The 21,093-nt window shown below is 39.5% G+C and overlaps 2 protein-coding genes and 2 pseudogenes across 2 annotated transcripts; 2 read left to right on the top strand and 2 right to left on the bottom strand.

The window, feature by feature from the left end:
* Positions 1 to 1,609: 1,609 nt before the first annotated feature.
* LOC149387451 (uncharacterized) lies at positions 1,610 to 3,982 on the top strand. The gene has a single exon (XM_089621593.1). It carries the CDS (start codon positions 1,796 to 1,798, stop codon positions 3,980 to 3,982), a length of 2,187 nt encoding a protein of 728 aa, XP_089477719.1. The 5' UTR covers positions 1,610 to 1,795.
* Positions 3,983 to 9,702: 5,720 nt separating this feature from the next.
* Positions 9,703 to 11,687, top strand: LOC149387452 (protein RADIALIS-like 5 pseudogene; annotated as a pseudogene).
* Positions 11,556 to 13,896, bottom strand: LOC149387453 (pentatricopeptide repeat-containing protein At5g50390, chloroplastic pseudogene; annotated as a pseudogene).
* Positions 13,897 to 16,899: 3,003 nt separating this feature from the next.
* Positions 16,900 to 17,550, bottom strand: LOC149387454 (uncharacterized). The gene has a single exon (XM_089622152.1). The coding sequence runs from the start codon at positions 17,548 to 17,550 to the stop codon at positions 16,900 to 16,902; it is 651 nt and encodes a 216-aa protein (XP_089478278.1).
* Positions 17,551 to 21,093: the final 3,543 nt, after the last annotated feature.

Consider the following 21,093-nt stretch of genomic DNA (forward strand, 5'->3'; position numbering starts at 1 on the left):
ACAAGCTCAGATTTTTGACCCACGATAGTGCTTCCCAAATCCAAAGCTTACTAATGGCTCAGTCAGCACTAACTCCTATAGTTGGTTGATGCAATAACTTATTTATCATAATATGCCCATTCATTTAATGATATTTATTAACCGTTTGGATTTTCCGATGTTATTTAATTATGTTACAAACATCGTATAGAATTTATCAAAAAATGCTCATCCTTTGAATATTCTATCTAAAAATAATAATTACCGATGCATTTATTTACTTGTTCAATTATTAAAGAAATTTCGCTTATCAATCTTTATTTATATTTATTTTTATAGGAAATAGCTTCGTCAAAATTTGTGGTTCACTACTACAAAATACCTATTAGAAGTCGTTATATTTGCGTCGGGTACATTTTTGAGCGACGCATAACATAATTTTTTGGAGCTCGATTGACGTGGAAATGATTAAAATTAAGCCATTTTAATTTGATTGGGCCACGTGGCCTGGCGTCGCTCAAAAAACGAGCGACGCCCCCCTTTTAAAAAAAAATGCATAAGTACATTTCGCACACAGTTATTTCTCACTTCTTCTTCCTCATTCGACATTTTCTCTCCAAAACCCCCAAATACCTCCATTGAAACCCACCTCCACCACCATTACACATCTCCACCGACCACCTCCACCACCATTACACATTTCTAGCACTCTACTCCGGCCGGCGTCGTGATTTTGGTGAACGTTTTCGGTCGTGACGCACGGGTAAGAGGTTAGTTTTAGGGTTTTTTTTTAGGTTTTTTTTGTTTTTTTTTTTTTTTTTTTTTTTTTTTATTTCATGATATTAAGATTCTTAGGTTATTTTTTATTGATTTCGGTGTGAAGGATGTGCATTTGTTGTTATTTACCGCCGTCCCCGCGCCCATAGTCGCCGCCGGTCCCTCCGCCCCTCTTTCGTCTGGTCGCCGTCGTCGGGTCGAGCTTAGGTAGAGTTTTTTTGTTTTTTTTAATAAACATTTTATTAAACTTGTTTTACATATTTTCAGCCTCTCATTAGTTTGTGGACGCCTTTAATCCGGTTTTCACTCGCCGTCGCCGCCGCCGCCCGTATTAGCATCCAAGTAAGTTTTTTATTTTATTTTATAAAATGTCAATTTTTTTTTGTACATATTATATTGGGCGTCGCTTGAAAATTGTGTGTCACTAGATAATATAAAATGATTATTTTTTGTGATTTTGATATATGTATCGATATGTTATGTTTACTAGTAGTTTATAGACTTTAGACGTCGCTTTTTCTTTGTTGGACATGAATTGTGTGTGAATTGTGTGCGAATTTTGTTGTTTTGTAATGATTAAATAAGTTATGTTTCCTAGTAGGTTAGACTTTAGATGTCGCTTTTTTTTTTGCACGTGAATTGTGTGTGATTTTGTTGTGTTGAGATGATCATATATGTTATGTAGTTTAGATGTCTTTTTTTTTAATTGGGTTTAATTTTTGTGTGTAGCTTTATTATGGATAAGTTATGGATGTCGGCTCGTAGAGATTCAAACCAATATGTGGATGGTGTGAGAAAGTTCTTGGACCATTGTCTTAGTGTATGTGAAAACATAGAGAGAATTCCATGTCCGTGTGTCAAATGTGGGAATTTAAGCTTTGGTAACATTACTACCCTAAAAGAACATTTGATATGTAAGGGTATCGATCAAAGCTATAAGATATGGATACACCATGGGGAAAATTATGTGGCAGAACATAATGTTGTCGTTCAAGATAATTCTGATGAAGAAGACGTTGATGCCCCTTACATTGCTGAGATGGTTAATGATTTGCAAGGTGAACTTCAAGACAATCCCGACGAGCTTTATTCTCTTTTAAGTGACGCCGAAACTCCTCTATATCCTGGTTGTGTCAAGTTCACCAAACTTTCAACCTTAATAAGGTTATTCAACTTAAAAGCCAAATACGGATCGAGCGATGTTATGTTCTCAGAATTTCTTGGCTTGCTAAGAGATATATTGCCAGGAAATAATCAGATACCCTCGTCTGTATATGTGGCAAAAAAAACTCTAGCGGCTATTGGTTTGGGATATAAGAAAATTCATGCATGTCCAAATGATTGCATCCTTTACCGTAATGAGTATGAAACTCTTGAGCAGTGTCCCATGTGTGAAGCTTCTAGGTGGAAGCAGAAAAAGGATACAGAAAAGCAATCTAAAATCCCTGTAAAACTATTGTGGCACCTACCAATCATTCCGCGTTTTCGTCGATTATTACGAAATCCTAAGCACGCTCAAAGTTTGACTTGGCATGCTAACCAAAGGATCGATGATGGAAAGCTTCGACACCCCGCAGATTCGCCTGCCTGGAAACATGCTGACTCAAAGTGGCCGACGTTCGGCAAAGAGTCTAGAAATCTTCGTCTCGCTCTCTCATCCGATGGTATTAATCCACATAGTCTACAAAGCAGTAGATACAGTTGTTGGCCCGTGGTTCTTGTGACGTATAATCTCCCGCCTTGGTTGTGCATGAAATGCAAATTCATGATGTTATCTCTACTTATCTCTGGTCCCAAACAACCAGGTAATGACATTGATGTGTATTTGGCTCCATTGATAGACGAACTGAAGTTGTTGTGGGAAAATGGTGTCCAAGCTTTTGATGGACATCTTAAAGAGGAATTCACACTTCGGACTGTTCTGTTATGGACCATAAATGATTTCCCGGCTTATGGAAATTTATCTGGTTATTCTGTCAAAGGCTTTAAGGGATGTCCGATTTGTACAGACGATACTGAAGGTGAATACCTGAAATATGGGCAAAAAGTTGTGTATATGAATCATAGACGCTTTTTACCATTAAATCATCGTTTTCGCAGATGTCAAGCGGCGTTTAATGGAAAAAAAGAGTTTCGTACAGTTAAAAAGCCATTGTCAGGAGTTGAAACCTTTAATATGTTGTCGAAGATGAAACTTAGGCCTCTGGGAAAAATTGTGAAAAAGCCGAAGAGTGATACGTCTGTAAAGAGGAAAAGAGGGGAGAAAGTAGTCTACGACGAAGGAAGTTGGAAGAAGAAATCGATATTCTTCGAGTTAGAGTATTGGAAGCATCTACTTGTGCGTCATAATCTTGATGTCATGCATATTGAAAAGAATGTGTGCGATAGTGTCATTTCTACACTGCTTAACATTCCGGGAAAAACAAAAGATGGTATATCGTCACGACGAGACTTGGTTCATATGGGAATTAGAACTGAATTAGCTCCGAAGGAGAATGGAAATCGTACATATCTACCACCATGTTCTTTTACTCTAACGAGAGAGGAGAAAAAGAAGTTTTGTCAAACATTGTTTGATATTAAGGTGCCCGAGGGATATGCAGCTAACATCCGAAGTTATGTTTCTTTGGAGGAGTTGAAAGTCTTTGGACTTCATGATTATCATGTTTTGATGCAACATCTTTTGCCCGTGGCCATTGAGTCGATGCTCCCAGACGGATTGAGAGATGCCGTTATACGACTCTGTGCATTTTTTAACATTCTTTGTTCCAAGGTTGTTGATACATCGATACTTGACGAGCTTCAATCTGACATTGTGACCACGTTGTGTAAATTGGAGCAATATTTTCCGCCATCATTCTTCGACGTAATGATTCATCTTACAGTGCATTTGGTGAGAGAACTGCAATTGTGCGGACCTGTGTATCTTCGATGGATGTATCCTTTTGAGAGATTCATGCAAGTGTTAAAAGGATATGTAAGAAATCGAAATCGGCCTGAAGGATGTATCGTTGAAGGGTACTTGGCTGAAGAATCTGTGGAATGTTGTTCTGAATACTTGCACGATTTGGAAGCTGTTGGACTTCGCACTGATGTTGTTCGAGATAGTGTTACAAGTAAAGGCTTAAACAATGGGGTTGTTTGTTCGGTTTCCTATACACAGCTTTTGCAAGCGCATCATATGATCTTAGAGAACTCCGATTTAGTTCAGCCATTTATCGAGTAAGTTATCATACTTTATATTTTCCTATATTTTTAGTCTTCTATATATATATATTAACTTCTTATCTTAAAATGCAGAGAACACATGAATTTATTGCAACATACGTCGACAAATAAAACTCCGAAATGGATACAAAACGAGCACGTGCGCAGATTTTCAAAATGGTTAGAAGAGAGAGTTTTGACAAAGAACGATGCTATTTGTACACTTCGTTGTTTATCAAAAATACCGAGTACAGAAGTTATCAAGCATTCAGGTTACATCATTAATGGTGTACGGTTCAGCACAGAGGAACGTGATCGTAAGAGAGTCACGCAGAATAGCGGGGTGAGTTTGGTTGCGAAGACTATGCAGATATCGAGTGCAAAAGACACAAATCCCATATATTCAGACATGATATACTACGGAATTATCAAAGAGATATGGGAAATCGATTATGTGTCCTTTCGTCAGCCGGTTTTTTTGTGTGATTGGGTTGAGAGTAATAATGGTGTTAAAGTGAACAAGAATGGATTTACAGTGGTAGATCTAAATAGAATCGGTCATCGTAAAGAACCGTTCGTGATGGCGACACACGTACAACAAGTGTTCTATGTTCGTAGTCAGAGCAAGTAAAGATGGTCATACGTATTCGCTACGCAGAGTAAAGATTACGCAAATGAACTTCAGGATGAAGGGCATGATGATGATATTTTAGCTAAAACGTTAACTCCTATCAAAGGTCTATGTTCTGATATCCTGGTTGACAACAAGGAGTTATTGTATTTACGTGAGAATGGAGATGGCATTTATGTAGATTAAAAATATGATGAAGTAAGTTAATTTGTTTAAGAGAATCGTGAACAGTATGATGTTATTATAGAATTATTATCGATTAATAATTATTTGATTGTTTGTGCAGGTTTAAAATGTTCGACAATGAAGCTTCCGGATCCGATGATGCTACGCCTAATGAGAGAGCAAAAAGAGGTCCAACAAAACTCCCGGCAATAGTACATGCGAGGAGTCAAGGAACTAGACTCGAAGTTGACGTGGATGAGTATGGAGCGCCTATCGGTGATAAGGCAAGAAGCTTTGCAAGCTTTTTGGGTGTTCAAGCTAGAAGAGTGTCCATTCTTTACGATGATTGGCGCGAAGTTCCTCTCCACCTTAAGAACATAATGTGGACCGATATTCATGTAAGTTTTCTTTTAGTATAAAACTATTTGTATGATGTTTACATAATTGTTTAGTATCTAACACTCATTTTTCAGACAACCTTTGAAATCGACGATATTTACCGACATGAGGCAATGAAAAAAATTGGAAAAATGTGGCGTAATTTCAAGAATAGGTTGACACGCGAGATCTACGATAACGTTCAAGAAGACATTAATCCGGAAAGTTTTGCAGAGTCTCACGAAGATGAGTACGGTATTCCAAAAGATGATTGGATCAAATATGTGAAGAAGCGGCTAAGTTCGGAATTTGCGGTAAGTTATTATGTAACCATTTTTCTTAAATACAATCTAGTTCTAAAAATTTACATTTTGACTTAGGAACTTCGAAAAGTGCAACAAGTGAGAAAGAAGACAGACAGTACTCCACATCGACTAGGGCAAACATCATACGCGGAGTTACGAGAGAAAATGGTATCTTATTTCTCATTAATAGTATATGTATCGTCCCATTTTTTTATATATTTACTATTATTCATGCTCTTAACATAGAGGAAGAAGCATCCAGAGGGAACTATACCGGATCGTGCCTTGGTTTGGATAGAGTCACACAGAAATGCCAAAGGAGAGCTTGTAGATGATGCACTAGCCGTTCAAAAAGAAATTGTGAGTAAACTGTGAACTTTGTTCGAATGATTTATTGAAATGATAATATGTGTTAATAATATGCGTTTTGTAGGCTCGGCTAAATGCACTAAAAGAAGGAGGAGGTTTACAAGAAGTTGGAAAGGCTGATATTTTGTCAATGGCTATTAACAAGCCCGAGTACAGCGGACGTGTGCGAGGTGTCGGGGGAACCACAACACCGACTAGCTATTGGGGAAAATCTTCACAAAGTAGAAAGGAAGCAAAACTTCAAAGTCAAAAACATCACATGGCGATTCTAGAGCAAAATAAGCTTCTCGCCGAGCAAGTTCGTCAATACGCAGAAGAAAGAAAGATTTTTGAAGAGAGACTACGAAATTTAGAGCAAGAGAGGCAAGAAGGTTGGTGCAGGGGACCGTCTTTTCAGTTCCCCCCAGATTTTAGTACTCCTTTTCAACAATGGCAACAAGCTCCTTCCTATCATGGAGATTTCAGTTCTCAGTTTCATATGCCTCAACCACACTATACTCCCCAACAACATGATACTCCACATCCTCATCAGGTGCCGCAACAACATGATACTCCACATCCTCATCAGGTAATAAAATCAAGTAGTTTTGGTACATCATATTATTATATATCAAATAATAATATAAATTTTACTATCGTTAAACTAGGAGACGTTTGTGGAAGAACCCGAAGCCTCAGTCGGGCACGGACAAAAGGCAAGCAAAGGATCGAAAAAGAAGGACCAGAGACCACCTCACACACCTCATGTTTCTCATAATCCTCCGTCTTTTAGTTCTCCATTGTTTGCATCACAAACACCACAAACTTCACAACCACGTCAGGTAATAAAATCAAGTAGTTTTGGTATATCCTTCCTATCATGGATCAAATAAAAATATAAATTTTATCTTGTTTAAACTAGGAGACGTGTATGGAAGAACCCGGTCCCTCAGTGATGCGAAAACAAAAGGCGACCAAAGGATCGAAAAAGAAGGTTCCACATCCAGAATCCGAAGAACAAGGATCACCTCGCACACCTTTTGTTTCTCCTAATCCTCCGGATTTCACAGATGAGGAGTTAATAGACTTTATGGTCGCCGAAGGTGTCTCGCCACAACCGCCGCCACGCAAATCTAAGATTAAGAGACCCAAAAAACCCGTTAATCCACATGGAGCCGAGCCGTACGTGCCATCTCCAATTGCTGAAAATGCGACACGTACTCCATCTACTAAGGTTAGTACATTTGTCGTGAGTTGTTCGTAATAGCGGTCAAATAGAATATAATTATTGTTTATTGTCTTTTAGGAAACTACTTGTTTGCTTGCAATTGGGAACATCGATAATATCGTCGCATCGGGAATTTTAATGGTCGATGAGAACCCGAATCCCATGATGCACACGAGGCGTCTAGATGCAGAAAATGTCAGAGTTGCAGTGATGTTTGTAGAAGACAAGCACATGAACGATCCACTTCCCATTCCTGTAGATGACGAGATGGTGATTCTATCCGACGCGATAAAATCTATTGTTGCATGGCCAAAGAGACTAGTTATACCAGATGATGAAGAAGTAAGTATATTTTAGTTTTTGGTTTTTGGTTATATTATATTACTATAGATGTAATTGAAAGTGTATGCAGGTTCTCATGCGAAGCTCGAAGAAGAAAGGCAAATCAACTCCGATCGCGCCTAGAACGCAACCACAATCTCACCCACCTCCTCCTCCGACTGTCCCACTCACTCAAGATGTTGCTAATCCAATTACGACGTTGTTGGATATTGTGGCAAACACTACAGACGATCATTTATACACTATGGACACCGATCCTGTAGTATTTGGCACTCCTGCGGATTTAATGGTTTTAAAAGAAGATATTGAACAGTTCTTAGCATCCGAGGAGATTGGAGCCACAACTATTATGATATACATGAGGTATGTATACTTAAAAAAAAACTATTTATTTTAATTACGAAAAAACGTATATAACTTGTTCATTGATTAGGGACTTGTACGCGAATAATCGACAAACCGAATATCGATTTGTGAACTCGGTGGAAGTTGCAATCGATGTTAGACCTAAGAGCTTCGATGATCGAGTGAATCATATTGCATCTCGGTTGGATGCTTTGAGAGGAACACAAATGTTGCTTATGCCATGGAACTATTCGTAAGTTCGTTAATGAGTTATTATATTTTTTTTCAAATTGTTTATAAATTAAGAATTTTTTTTATTTAGGAGGCATTGGATACTTTTGGTCATGGACGGAGATGGTCATGTGTACCATTTTGATCCTCTTCATCATGCTATTCCGAGTGATCTCAAATCCGTCCTCTCAACGTAAGTAGTAACTTTTTTATCGTATATGACATTTTTCAACTACAATTCTATTGTGCATTTAGACTTATTAGAATTATCTTATGTAGAGCGTTTGGAAGATATTTTAACGTGCCGTGCATAAGGAAAAGGTACTATAAAACATACATAATTTTAATATAAACATGTTCATAAAAATGATGTATTTTATCATAGGGCCCGAAACAACCTTCAAGTACGGAGTGCGGATATTTTGTCTTACTAATGATGAGAGATTTTTTTAGAGGGAGATCATTCCGTGATACCCTTGCACATGTAAGTATCTAATTAATATAGTTTCTTAGTATGTTATGTATGTTTATTAATATGCTTATTTATTCTGATTTCAGTTGCGATCGTTGCAAAGTTACAGTGATACCGACATGGACGAACTTCGACAAGATTATGCTAGAATTATTGTGGATGGTATGTTGATGTCTTTATATTGAACTATGATGCGTTAAGTTACTAGAATTAGTCTAAATGTCTTTATATTGATCTAGAATTATTGTGAAAATGGTATTAACTGTTATTTTGTTATGTTAAAAAACTTGATTTTGAAATTTAGCAAGAGAAATTTGAGCTGCTATATGTTTTTCTGCTTGGTTTGAGTATTGTTTCGTATGTTTTGTTGCAGGAAAATTAGGTAAACGTAGTTTTTAAATATTAAAAAAAAAAATATTCTGGAGTCGCTCAAAAATTGAGCGACTCTAAAAACCTGGAGGTGAGCGACGCCAGGTCTTTAGAGTCGCTCAATTTTTGAGCGACTCCAGGCTGGCGTCGCTCAATTTTTGAGCGACGCCAGCTTGGAGTCGCTCAGAAATTGAGCGACGCCAGGTTATTAAGCGACACAGAAAAAAAGAGCGACGCCCAATTAAAAAAACCCGCCAATCCAACGTGGCGCTTACGTGGAGCGTCGCTCGATCATAAGCGACGCCAAACTTTTGGGCGTCACTAACATATGCGTCGCTCAAAAAGCGACGCCCAAAATATAGCGCGTCGCTTTTTGAGCGACTCTAAAAGGGTATTTTGTAGTAGTGGTTCCTAATAAGGAGACAAATAACTAATAATAGCGGCAAAAATATTAAATGTTTAGACCAAACACTACTTATATACTAATTCTTTTTTTTTTTTTTACAAAAATACCACATGTTACTATTTAGTAGCGCCGTAACTACTTGCACCGTTAAGTTCAAACATTAATTTTAATGGTAAAAGTATTTATACGTAACTAAATTTGTAACATCGGGTATTTTTGCCCAAGAAAAAAATGAGTATAAATATCGATTATGGCAAACTTTGAGCATTTTTGCCGTCATTTTTTTTTCAAATGTCATAAAAATTTAACAAGGCACATCCGTGACAACTAGCCACATCCCACCTCACCCCCTCACTCTTTTCCCCTTATAAAAAGCAAGCCTTGCATTCTTTTATTTTTCATTCAAACCATCACTCACACTTAGACAAAGTTCTAATATCCTCTTTGAAACTCTTTTTTCTTTTACACTATTCCCGTTCTTATTATCTTCTTCCCATCTCTCACAAGCTCAAAACACATATGGATTCCTCCACAATGCTTTCATGGATCGACAAGCAAAACAAGGCCTTCGAGCGTGCTCTTGCCTTGTTCGACAAGGAAACCCCTGACCGTTGGGTCAAGGTTGCAAGAGCCGTTGGCGGGAAAACTGCCGATGAGGTTAAGGTGCACTATGAGCTCGTCGTCGAAGATATTAAGCTTATCGAGTCCAACCAAATTCCGCTCCCAAAGTACAAGACCACCGGTGGGTGGTAAAAAGAGGTATACCATGCCTGGTAGTCAAATATAAGAGTTCTTTTTTTTTTCCTAGTCAAACCATTTACAACTACTTTATCCCATCTACATAACAAGCCCAGATTTTTGTCCCACGGTAGTGCTTCCCAAATCTAAAGCTTACTAATGGCTCAATCAGCTCTAGCTTCTCACTTTTATACCGATAAGAATCTGTTAACAAAAAGAAAGAGCCTTTCTAAAAATAAATTTAAAAAATCTAAGTCAAAAAACACATTCGTGTTTACTCTTATCAGTTCCTAGAAAACACATCCTTCGATATATACAATAACTAACTGAAGCAAGCTTTTTTTTCGTTTCATGTATTTAATTAATTACTGGAATTTATTCACAAACCACTAATTTTGTGGCTTCACGTACTTATTATTTTGTTGTTTTCCATTGCTGGATTAGAAACCTCAAGCTCAACCACGTGTCACATTTCTGATCCAAATACTGAATCAGCAATGTAAAATCTTCGAAAAATATATCATACGAAACAACCAAACAGAAACCGCCGGTCAAAAAGCAGAAGAAGAAAAAAGATATATGAAGTGAAACCGAGAGATCTCTGACCTAACCGAAATGATGTATTTGAGTTACTAAATAACTATTTTTAGGGAGACTTAAGTAATAAACAGTATGCTCAAAAGACACACAAATAGATGCACAACTTAGAGGATAAATAGGATTTTTTCCCCTAAACATAAAGTAATAATGTTCTTTTAATAGAAAGGTCCGATAAATTTTACATTCGATGTCCCTCAACCTCATATTTTGCAATCTGCATTCACCTTAGAAAAACAATTTACTATGTATAAGCCAATTTTAAAAAGTTATCCATATAAATATTACTCAAATTATTAGGATTCGTTCCCCCTCAAAATTCCACCATTTATATAAATCTTCAATAAGTCAAAAATATTTATTACAGAATGTGTAATTTTTTTTATTTTTATATATCCAATTTTAGATTAGATTTTATACGCACTCCCCAAATATCGACATTAATATTAATTAGGTCACTCTTCAAATATCCAAAAAGAGTTGTACCATTAGTGATAATTTATTAGTTTTATTTTTTTGTTTTACATAGCACACTGTTTTTTTTATAAGGTCAATGATCAATCTATTTTGTTTAACATGGTCAAAAAGTTCTCATAAATAGCACAAAATGAAAAAAAAAATAATAATAAAATAAAATTGAACTACCAATTCGATGGCCTAAGTTATTATTATCATGTTCAGCTTGATCACTCAGATCAGAATCCTCTTGCCAACGACTCGGCAAAAAAAATATATATATTATTTTCCAGAAGATCCATTTGAAGACATTCAATTAATTGCGTTGCTGTGATTGGAATGTGTAGTTGCTGGTAAGGAATTTGAGGGAGAGAGAGAAGGTTATGGCAATGAGTCCAATGAGGAATGGAAAGACAGAGTGGAAAAGTGGAAAGCGAGGCAAGAAAAGAGAGGAAATGTGCTCAGCAAAGACGATCTAAACAACGTTGAAGCCGATGAGGATGATTACATGCAAGTCTCAAATCACCTCTCAATAAAAGAATAAATAAAAATTACTCACAACTGAATAACAAGAGTAGGCCAATTTTTATTTACTATTGAGCTATGATTAAATGGACAATCTTAACATTAAAGTTGTGTACTTGAAAAAGAAAGACAAGAAAGTCACCAATAATCTCCACAAGAGCAATTCCCATCTTTATGATACTAACTGAAGAATATAAGTAAAATGAAACAAGGTGTAGTATAATTGTTGAAAGAAATTACCAATAATCTCCACAAGAACAACCTCCATCTTTGAAATGGTGAAACCTAATAGCGCCCCTGAGAACGATTTCTCTCCCGGCGACCAAAGCGATCAACTTGATCGCGGAGTGGCAATCGCCGCTGACCCGATGGCCCTGCACGATCTGCAGCGGCGTCCTGTCGGAAGTACTGATGATCCCGAACGAGATCGCGAGTTTCTCGCTCTGGTGCGACGACCGTTCTTCGCGTTCGTCGAGCACAGAGTCTCGCTCGGGGACGTACCCGAGCTCTGTGATCTCAGCCGTCAGTTCCTCGAGTTTCCGGTAGATTTTTTCGGTTTCCGCATGGGTCTTGTCTCCAGACCGAAACACGTGAGCCTGTTTCTTCACCTCTATCCAAGTGCATGCCGGGAAAATCCTCAGACCCTTCCTTTTCAGGGTCCGAAGCACGGAAGAAGCTTCCTTTGCCTTTCCTGTGGCCTTGTATATGTTCAAGAGGACTAGATAGCTGTTGAGCAATTCCGGCTCCATTCCGTAGATCTTCTCGGCGGCGATTCTCCCGAGCTCCAAATCCCCGTGGACCCGGCAAGCAGTGAGAAGCGCGGCCCACATCTTGACCGTGGGCTTGAAGGGGGCTTTCAGTATCATCTCGTGGGCTTCTTCCAACCAGCCTTCTCTCCCGAGCAGCTCGATCATGCACGCGTAGTGCATCGCCTGAGGCTTGACATTGTGGTCTCTGCTCATCGACTCGAAGATCGCCCAGCCTTGATCGAAGAGGCCCGAGTAGGAACAAGCCGAGAGGACCGCGAAGAACGTGACGTGGTCGGGGATGATCTTCCGGTTGTTCTCCCTCGTCATCCTCTCGAAGAGCTCGATGGCCTCGCTCCCGAGCCCGTGGTTGCCGTACGCGGCGATCATTGCGTTCCACGTGATCACGTCCTTGAACGGCATTTTGTCGAACACGTTGCGGGCGTCCTCGGCGCTGCCCCACTTTCCGTAGAAGTCGACGAGCGCGGTGTTGGCGATGAGGTTGAATCCGTAGCCGTGGCTCACGAGGTCGGCGTGGGCTTGCTTGGCGTGCGCCAGCGAGGCGAGCCTCGAGCAGATCTTGATGACTACGGAGAACGTGAATTGGTTGATTTTAACGCCCGAGTCTCTCATCTCGTAGTACAAACTCAGGGCTTCCTCGGTGTGTTCGTGGCGCGCGTTCGCTGCGATGATCGAGGTCCAAGCCACCGTTGTCTTCTCCGCCAGCCTGGAGAACACGAGCCGAGCTTCTTTAATGGAGTTGCACTTGCTGTACATGTTGATCAGAGCGCAGGCCACGAAGGCGTTGGCCACCACGTTGGACTTGACCGCGCAGGAGTGAATCTGCCGTCCGATCGTCACGATTCCGAGGCCCGAGCAGGCTCGGATCACGGTGGTGAATGTGTGGGCTCCGATCTCGGAGAATTTCTCGTGGATCACGAGGAACAAACTGATCGCCTTGGCAAAGTGCCTCGAATCCACGAGGCCCGCGATCATCATGGTGGATGAGACCAAGTCCCACTCGGGCAATTCGTCAAACAGTTTGCGTGCCTCTTTCATCATCCCGCACCTCACGTGCATATAAAGAAACTTCTTCCTCATGTGCAAATCCAATTCAAGGCCAGTCCTGGAAACGAATTCAGAGAGATTTTTCACTTCTCTAGCGGAGTTCAATCCGATGCAAGCCCATACCAGTGAATCGAGAGTACTGGTCCGGATTCCATTACAGCCAGCGATCTCCAAAACCCTGAAAAGCTCGAGTGCTTCTTCGTATCTCTTCCCCGAAACAAGCTTCTCTATCTCATCAAAAATCCCACTCATCGACCTCGTAGCCACCTTCGGCTCCTCGATCGATGCCGTTTTTTTCCTCTCGCCAACGTCCACCGCGAAACGTTTCGCCTCCGGGCGTGGCTGGAGAGAGCACTTTGCGCGGGGAGCCACAGCCTTCGGCGGCGATATCAGAGATCTCCGGCGCTCGAAGGACCGAGTATCGGAGGAAGAAAAACCGAAGACGCAAGAAATTGTGGCGGTTCGAGATCCGAGCGAGATTTCCATGGCTATAGAGATGAGATCGTAGCTTTGGAAACACACGCAGAGAAGAAAGATCAGAGCGAGTTTCGTTCGGAGATTTGCTTCGGAGACTACGAAGTCTGAGACCAACACCGTCCACCCGATTACACCAGTTTCAACTCTTATCTATACCGAATTGAAATATTAATTTTATATTCAATTTTCTTTTTTTATTTCCATACTCTTATATTTATTTGATATCTTCCAATTATACAACTTATTCATTATTTAATAATAAAATATTACTCCATAAAATAAATCAAAATACAAATTAACATAAACTAAACTTAATATTTATTAATGTCATTTTAGTTTTTCTCAAACTCTAAATGTCAATGTTGTATTTGAAAATAAATTTAAAATATAAAATATGAATAATTTAAGGATAAATATGATATAATTTTATAAATAAGTGCTAATGTATAAATTATAAACTTTACAAGGGCTAAAAAAATTAGTGTAGTGAATAGTGTTGCGCCATATTTAACGCAACACTAAAATCAATTAAACACCCACGCCATTTTGGCGTGGGATATAAGGTATGGTTGAACTCCACCCTGACGCCATTCAGTGGGAATGACGTTCGGGTGGAGTTGGTCTGAAGCCTGAAAGAAACGGTTTCTTGCATTGTTAACTCCGTCTATGTTGTTTTGACTGTTTGTCTGAAGACTGAACATAAAATACTTTTTAAATCACTGACATAAAATAAAAATAAAAGTAGTTGGCTGAGTGACCCAAGAAACCACATTTGTAGATAGCGAGATCCGACCTTTGTTAAAATTAATAATTGTTCATTGAAAAATTAGTAGTTCTAGGCAAGGAAAAAAATGTCATTTTCGTTACCGTTCCGAGCTTCCTGATTTACGGAAAATTGACAAGTCGATGGAAAACCGAACGGAAAAAATGTGGAAAATGGTATTCGATTTGCAGTTTTCAAATGCCGTTTTCCATGGAAAAACGACAACCCGATGAAAAACCGAACGGAAAAAATGTGACAAAATATATTTAAAATATATACATGTAATACATACATATATTTTTCAATTTTTAAACATATATAAATAAAATACATTATGTATATAATCTTTTTTAATAGAAAATTGTATATATATATATATATATATATATATAATATTTTATAAATTTGTGCTATTAATGTATAATATTTTATAAATTTGAGCTATTTTGTATGTAATATTTTTTATATAATATTTTGTATGTAATATTTTCAAATGAAATAGAATCTTCACAAAATATTTGAAGACTAAAATGTGTAATATTTAAAGTTACAATTTCATTTCATGTTAAATCAACTAAAACTAATCACAAATTCATTAACTTAATTTTAACCTAAACTTCATTTTATACTAAACATGTCACAAAACATCAAAACATGTCACAAAACACAAATAAAACTTAGTTTTAACCTAAACTAATCAAATTATTAAACATGTGACATTATCAATTACAATTACTAATCAATTTCAAAGTAGCATGTTACAATTACAATTTTAATTTCATTAAATAATTTTAAACTAAACAACCTATTCATGTAATTATTAGACTAATTACAATTCCTAATTGATAAATTACAATAAATCAAAACTAATTAAAACAAAACAAATTTAAACTAAACACTATCCTATACCCTTCATGAATATCATCAGCTAGTCGGGATTTAAAAAATTACCATTTTACCCTTCTAGCTGTTATTTCCTCAACTCATCTGTCGCTTGTGAATAAGTCAGAAACAATGTATTGACGAGGAGCTAACAAGTCACATTGTTTCATCCAAAAGAGTCAGGACTCAATTTAGACACTGGCCAATTCATTTATTCACATTCCAAGGAACAAAGCATGAGGTGATATACATTGCATTTCAGCAATCTTGTACATGAATTCCATATCTATGAGAACATCACAAAGTTACTCATGACATCTTCACAACTTAGTACTTCACCAATAGGCCCTGTTCAAAATCACATAGTGAGTCCGAACTCTAAATTTCTCAAATGAGAATACTTAAGCTGTGAAATGGCATGTCTCATTTTAGGATTAAGGTAAGCACGATGCAATTCATACGTAGTGACTTCGAGACATAAGAGGTTAAATGATTTGTTCTTATTTTGTCTCTAGAAGTGCACTGGTCAATTCAGTACCTTCGGAAGATACCTAGAAGAACTATGGAGTCTCCAACTCTCAATGCCTCATAACCAGACATCATAGATTCTCCTAACAATCGTACTGATGTCAATAGTCCTCTGACCCTTAGATTGCGAATATATCGTTTTAAGCAAACTACGAAGAGTTTGTTCATGCAAATCTACATTTGTCTCTTCGTAAGTTGTTAAGTTTGTTTACGGACTAAAGACTAATGTTTTATCATAAAGTTTCAAACAGACAAGGAATAATGAATAAACGTTTCAACTTTTTATTAATGAATAAGCAATTGCAAGCAAGAGTCTTTGTGAGACTTTATTACATCAAATGTACAAAATAAAGACTACAACTCTTCTTGTGGGCACCATTGACAACAGAGAATGCGTCAATGAATGACAAGATTTTATGGCCGGCTGTGGTTCCACCAGACGTTCGATGTGTGGTAGCGGAAAGCTATCTTTGGGACAAGCTCTGTTAAGATCGGTGTAGTCAACGCATACTCACCACTTACCATTCTTTTTCTTAACGACGACGGTATTGGCGAGCCAATCGGGGTATTTTACTTCACATATTAGCTCGGATCTTAGTAGCCGTTCCACCTCTTCGTTGACCACCTTAGCCCTTTCGGAGCCGAGTTTTCTACGTTTCTGTTTTATGGGCTTGTAACTAGGGTCCACGTTGAGTCGATGTCTATACCTGGCATGTTTTCTGTCGTCCATGCAAACGTCGTCTTGTTTTTCTTCAAGAATACTATCAGCTCTCGGCGTATGCTTCCTTTCAACTTGGCCCCGATGCCCACGCATCTCTCGAGGTCAGTCTCGTCGATCTGAATTTGTACTATTGACTCTATATTAGGCTCATCCTTCTCCTCTGAATCTTCCGTCGGAGGCGGATCGGCGTTCTCATTTCTGATGGTCATTAATTGCTATTGAACCTCGTTGGTTTCTTCGTCGGATGGACCTTCCGAACCGCTATCCTCTGATTTGTGATTCTCGGCGATTCTTTTGTGATTGCTCAAGTAGAAAATCCGGGAGGCCACTTGGCTTCCCCTAATTTCTTGTATCCCGTTGGGAGTTGGGAATCGCACGCAAAGGTGATATGTTGAAGGCACTGCCGTCATCCCGTGTATCCATGGCCTTCCAAGGATTATGTTGAATGGGGACGGGCAGTCCAACACAGTAAATTCTACCATACGATTCACATCTCCCGCTCGTACGGGAAGCTTGATGACCCCCATGGACGGGGTCGTCTCGCCGTTGAACCCTGAGAGCTGGTTGGGCTTATGCGCAATCTCTGCTTCTTTGATGTTCATCCTATCCAAGGTTGCCTTGAATATGACGTCCACGGAACTCCCTCTGTCGACCAGAATTCGAGCTACAATACAGTTTCCTACTTCAAGCTCGATGATTAGGGCGTCATCGTGGGGCCCGTGCACTGTTTTGACATCGTCATCATTAAACAAGATCACGGTGTCGGTCCTTTCCTCAGGTCCTGCGGATCTTGGTGCACCCTTAAGTTGGCGGTGGTGCGCTTTGATGGAATGCACGCTGTTTCTACAAAACTTGGAACCTCTCATTATGTAGTCGATTCGGGGTTTCGCTTGGGGCACGTCGTTGTCTTCTTCCCTCGCCCTCCCAAGCTTCGGAGAGGGGTTTCCTCGGTCTGGCGTTGCTGTGCTCCTTTTTCTGGAGCGGGGGGCTCAGGTCGACGTTCTTTAGTTCACCGTTCTTGTATTTTTCAATGAGGACTTTTTGGGCTACGACGTAATCTAGAGTATCGTGCCCATAACTCTTGTGGAAATCGCAATATTTTTTCTTATCCCGAGGCCATTTCGAGTAGGGGTGGCAATTCGGGTTTAGTGTCGTGTTCGTGTCGTGTCTTATTCGTTTTCATGTATTTTTTTACAGACCCAGACACGACCCATTTATTAATCGTGTCTAGGAGCAAAACTCAAACACGACCCACTATTTTTTTGTCAAACCCAGACCCAAACCACTAAGACCCATTTATTAATCGTGTCTCAATGGACCATGTAACCCACGAACCCACTTGAGTCCACAGACCCATTTAGACCACTAAACCCATTTGAACACGAGAATCGGTTTAGGCCCTTAGACATGTTTACTTCAAAATATTGAAATTCTCTAAATCAAATTAAATAACAAATTAGTCAGAATAAGTAATTAATAAAAGTACTCCATATAATCAACTAAGCCACCAACATAATATTTTTACTAAAAAAGAGAAGTTCAAACACCACTACTACAAATACTATTTTCCGGTGCGGAAGACATTCGGGTGCGACTTTTCGCACCCAAAATTCGCACCAAATGAGTCTTTCAGGTGCGACTTGTCGCACCCAAAACTAAACCAGCATATAAAAATTTTCGCTGATTTTTTTAAACTTTGGGTGCGACTTTTCGCACCTAAAAGTCCGTCAAAACTTTTGGGTGCGACTTAGTCGCACCCAATGCTTCATCAAAACTATTAGGTGCGACTTAGTCGCACCTATAGTCTTAAAACATTTGAGCGGTCAACTTTCCCCCAAAGGTACTGACAAATATCATTGGGTGCGACTTTGTCGCACCCAAAAGTGTCATTGGGTGCGACAAAAACCCAAATTCTAGGTCAGGATATAAAATAAATTTTCACTGCGATTTTCATTCATTCTCTCACATTCCGAACCCCTCTCTCTCTCTCTCTATCTCTCTCTCGTTTTTCTTCTCTTCTTTCTTCCTCTTCATTTTGCTCGAGCTGCACCTGCAAGAGAGAAGAAAAAAAAACAAACAGCAACAATCAACAAGAGAATCGGCCGATCATCCACCTCTCCTTCTTCATCTTCTTCTCATCTTCTCCTTCATTGAGCGCGCGCTATCCAGCCATCAAACCCGAGCACCGCGCGTCGTGGCCGAGGAAACGAGGACCGCCGCGAGCTCGCTGTGGCCGCCGCCCGAGGAAGAGACGTCGGGAAAGATCAGATCTTACCCGAGTTAGATTTGTGAATCTAGGGTTTGAAATTCATTTTGGGGGTTTTAATATTCTGGACGTGATTTAGTGATTTTGAGATGGTTCTGGTGCTCTTGGATTGATGGTATGCTTGAGATTATGTTTAAGATGGATTGTTTGATTTTTTGGGATAAATTGGACGTGAATTTTGGACTTGGCTGTGAGGTTGTTATTTTGGCCGTGTATGTATTCTTGGCCGTGTATGTATTTTTGGCCGTGTATGTATTCTTGGCCGTGTATTACCAGTCCAATGTGCCATTTTTATTTTATTTTTGGTGATGTTTTAGGTGCGACTTTAGGTGCGGAAAGTCGCACCCGAAAGTCAAGACTTTTGGGTGCGACTTTTCTCACCCAAGACTTTTAGGTGCGGACTTTCGGGTGCGGAAAAGTCGCACCCAAAGTCACACCAAAAGATATCTTTGGGTGCGAAAATTGACTTTTGCACTACTACAAATATGAGATTCTACAACGGACTTTCTACAACGCTTAACATAAGCGTTGTAGAAACTAGGGATTCTACAACGCTTTACATAAGCGTTGTAGAATCTGGGTGATTCTACAACGCTTATGGATAAGCGTTGTAGAATCTGGGTGTTTCTACAACGCTTATGGATAAGCGTTGTAGAATCTGGGTGATTCTACAACGCTTTAGAAAAGCGTTGTAGAAAACTTAAATTTCAGATCTCCCACAACGTTACAACAACCCGTTGTAGAACCTTCGCCGCGGCACCATGTGATTTTCGCCGCGGCGACAACTTTCTACAACGCAAGTTCAGAGCGTTGTAGAAGGATGGACCTCGCCGCGGCACGATTTAAACCTCGCCGCGGCGACAAATTCTACAACGGTTTCTTTAAAGGGTTGTAGAATAGAGTCGCCGCGGCGATGGTCCTCCCTCGCCGCGGCGTGATTATGTCGCCGCGGCTGGAAATATACTCCGCCGCGGCGAGAAGGATACCGTGGCCTAGCAGTTTTCTATGAAACTTCCTCGCCGCGGCGATGTAGGACTCCCGCCGCGGCGAGATGATCCTACAACGGTTAGAAAATCCGTTGTAGGATCTTCTCGCCGCGGCGAAGACATATTCTCGCCGCGGCGAGGTTTTTAGGTTTTCACTATATAAACCAGTTTTCAGTTTTTTTTCTCATTTTCCTCAAAATACAAACGCGAGACAAACTATTTCGGCCGACTCTGTCTTCATTTTCTCTTCCAAAATCCCTCGCCACGTCCTCGCCGCCCCGATTTCTCGCCGTCGCCTTGTCCTCGCCGCCATTCTCGCTCGCCACATCCTCGCCGCCATTCTCGCTCGCCACGTCCTCGCCGCCCAACTCTCTCGCGCCTCTCTCTCTCTCACCGCCTCTCACTCTCTTTTTAAAGGTATGATTTTCTAAGTTTTTAAGGTGGTTATTGATTTAATTTCGTGTTGTTGAATATGGATTTCGTGTTTTTGAATATGGATTTCATGTTATTTCCCCGAGTTGCATGTTGTGGTTATTGATTTAACAAAATTAGGGTTATTGATTTAAGGTGGTTATTGATTTAACAAAATTAGGGTTTGTTATTTTATTATGAATGAATTTGAGTTAGAATTTGTGTTAGAATGAATTTGAGTTAGAATTTGTGTTAGAATGAATTTGAGACGTTAGAATTTGTGTTAGAATTTGTGTTAGAATGAATTAGAGTTAGAATTTGTGTTAGAATGAATTTGAGTTAGAATTTGTGTTAGAATGGAATTGTTTATGAATTTGATATTGTTATGTTTAAATGAAGTTGGAATTGATATAGAATTTGTGATTGTTGTGACATTGTTAGTATTTAAAATGGTTATGTTGATTGTAGATGTCGAGATTGAATTTTTTATGATTATGCTTTGTGAAGGTGAAAAATGGTTCGAACAAAAAATCCGGCGGGCGCCACGGCTCCGAGCACTTCCAAAGGTCCTAGTAAAAGTAAAAGTAAGCGAGCTCGTCAATCGTCTCCTGAAGCAGATTATAACACGAATATCTTCACCAGCAAGGCCGCGGAGGATCGTTACGACAAAATCTCGTCGCGCAGTGTGATCCCTGAGCGGGGATTCAATGTGAGCTCTAACACCGAGATAGGAGTGTCAATCCGCA

The sequence above is a fragment of the Urtica dioica genome, chromosome 8, assembly GCF_054948205.1.
Source record: "Urtica dioica subsp. dioica isolate 48M chromosome 8, U.dioica_male_clone48M_v1_H2, whole genome shotgun sequence".
Taxonomy (NCBI): domain Eukaryota; kingdom Viridiplantae; phylum Streptophyta; class Magnoliopsida; order Rosales; family Urticaceae; genus Urtica; species Urtica dioica.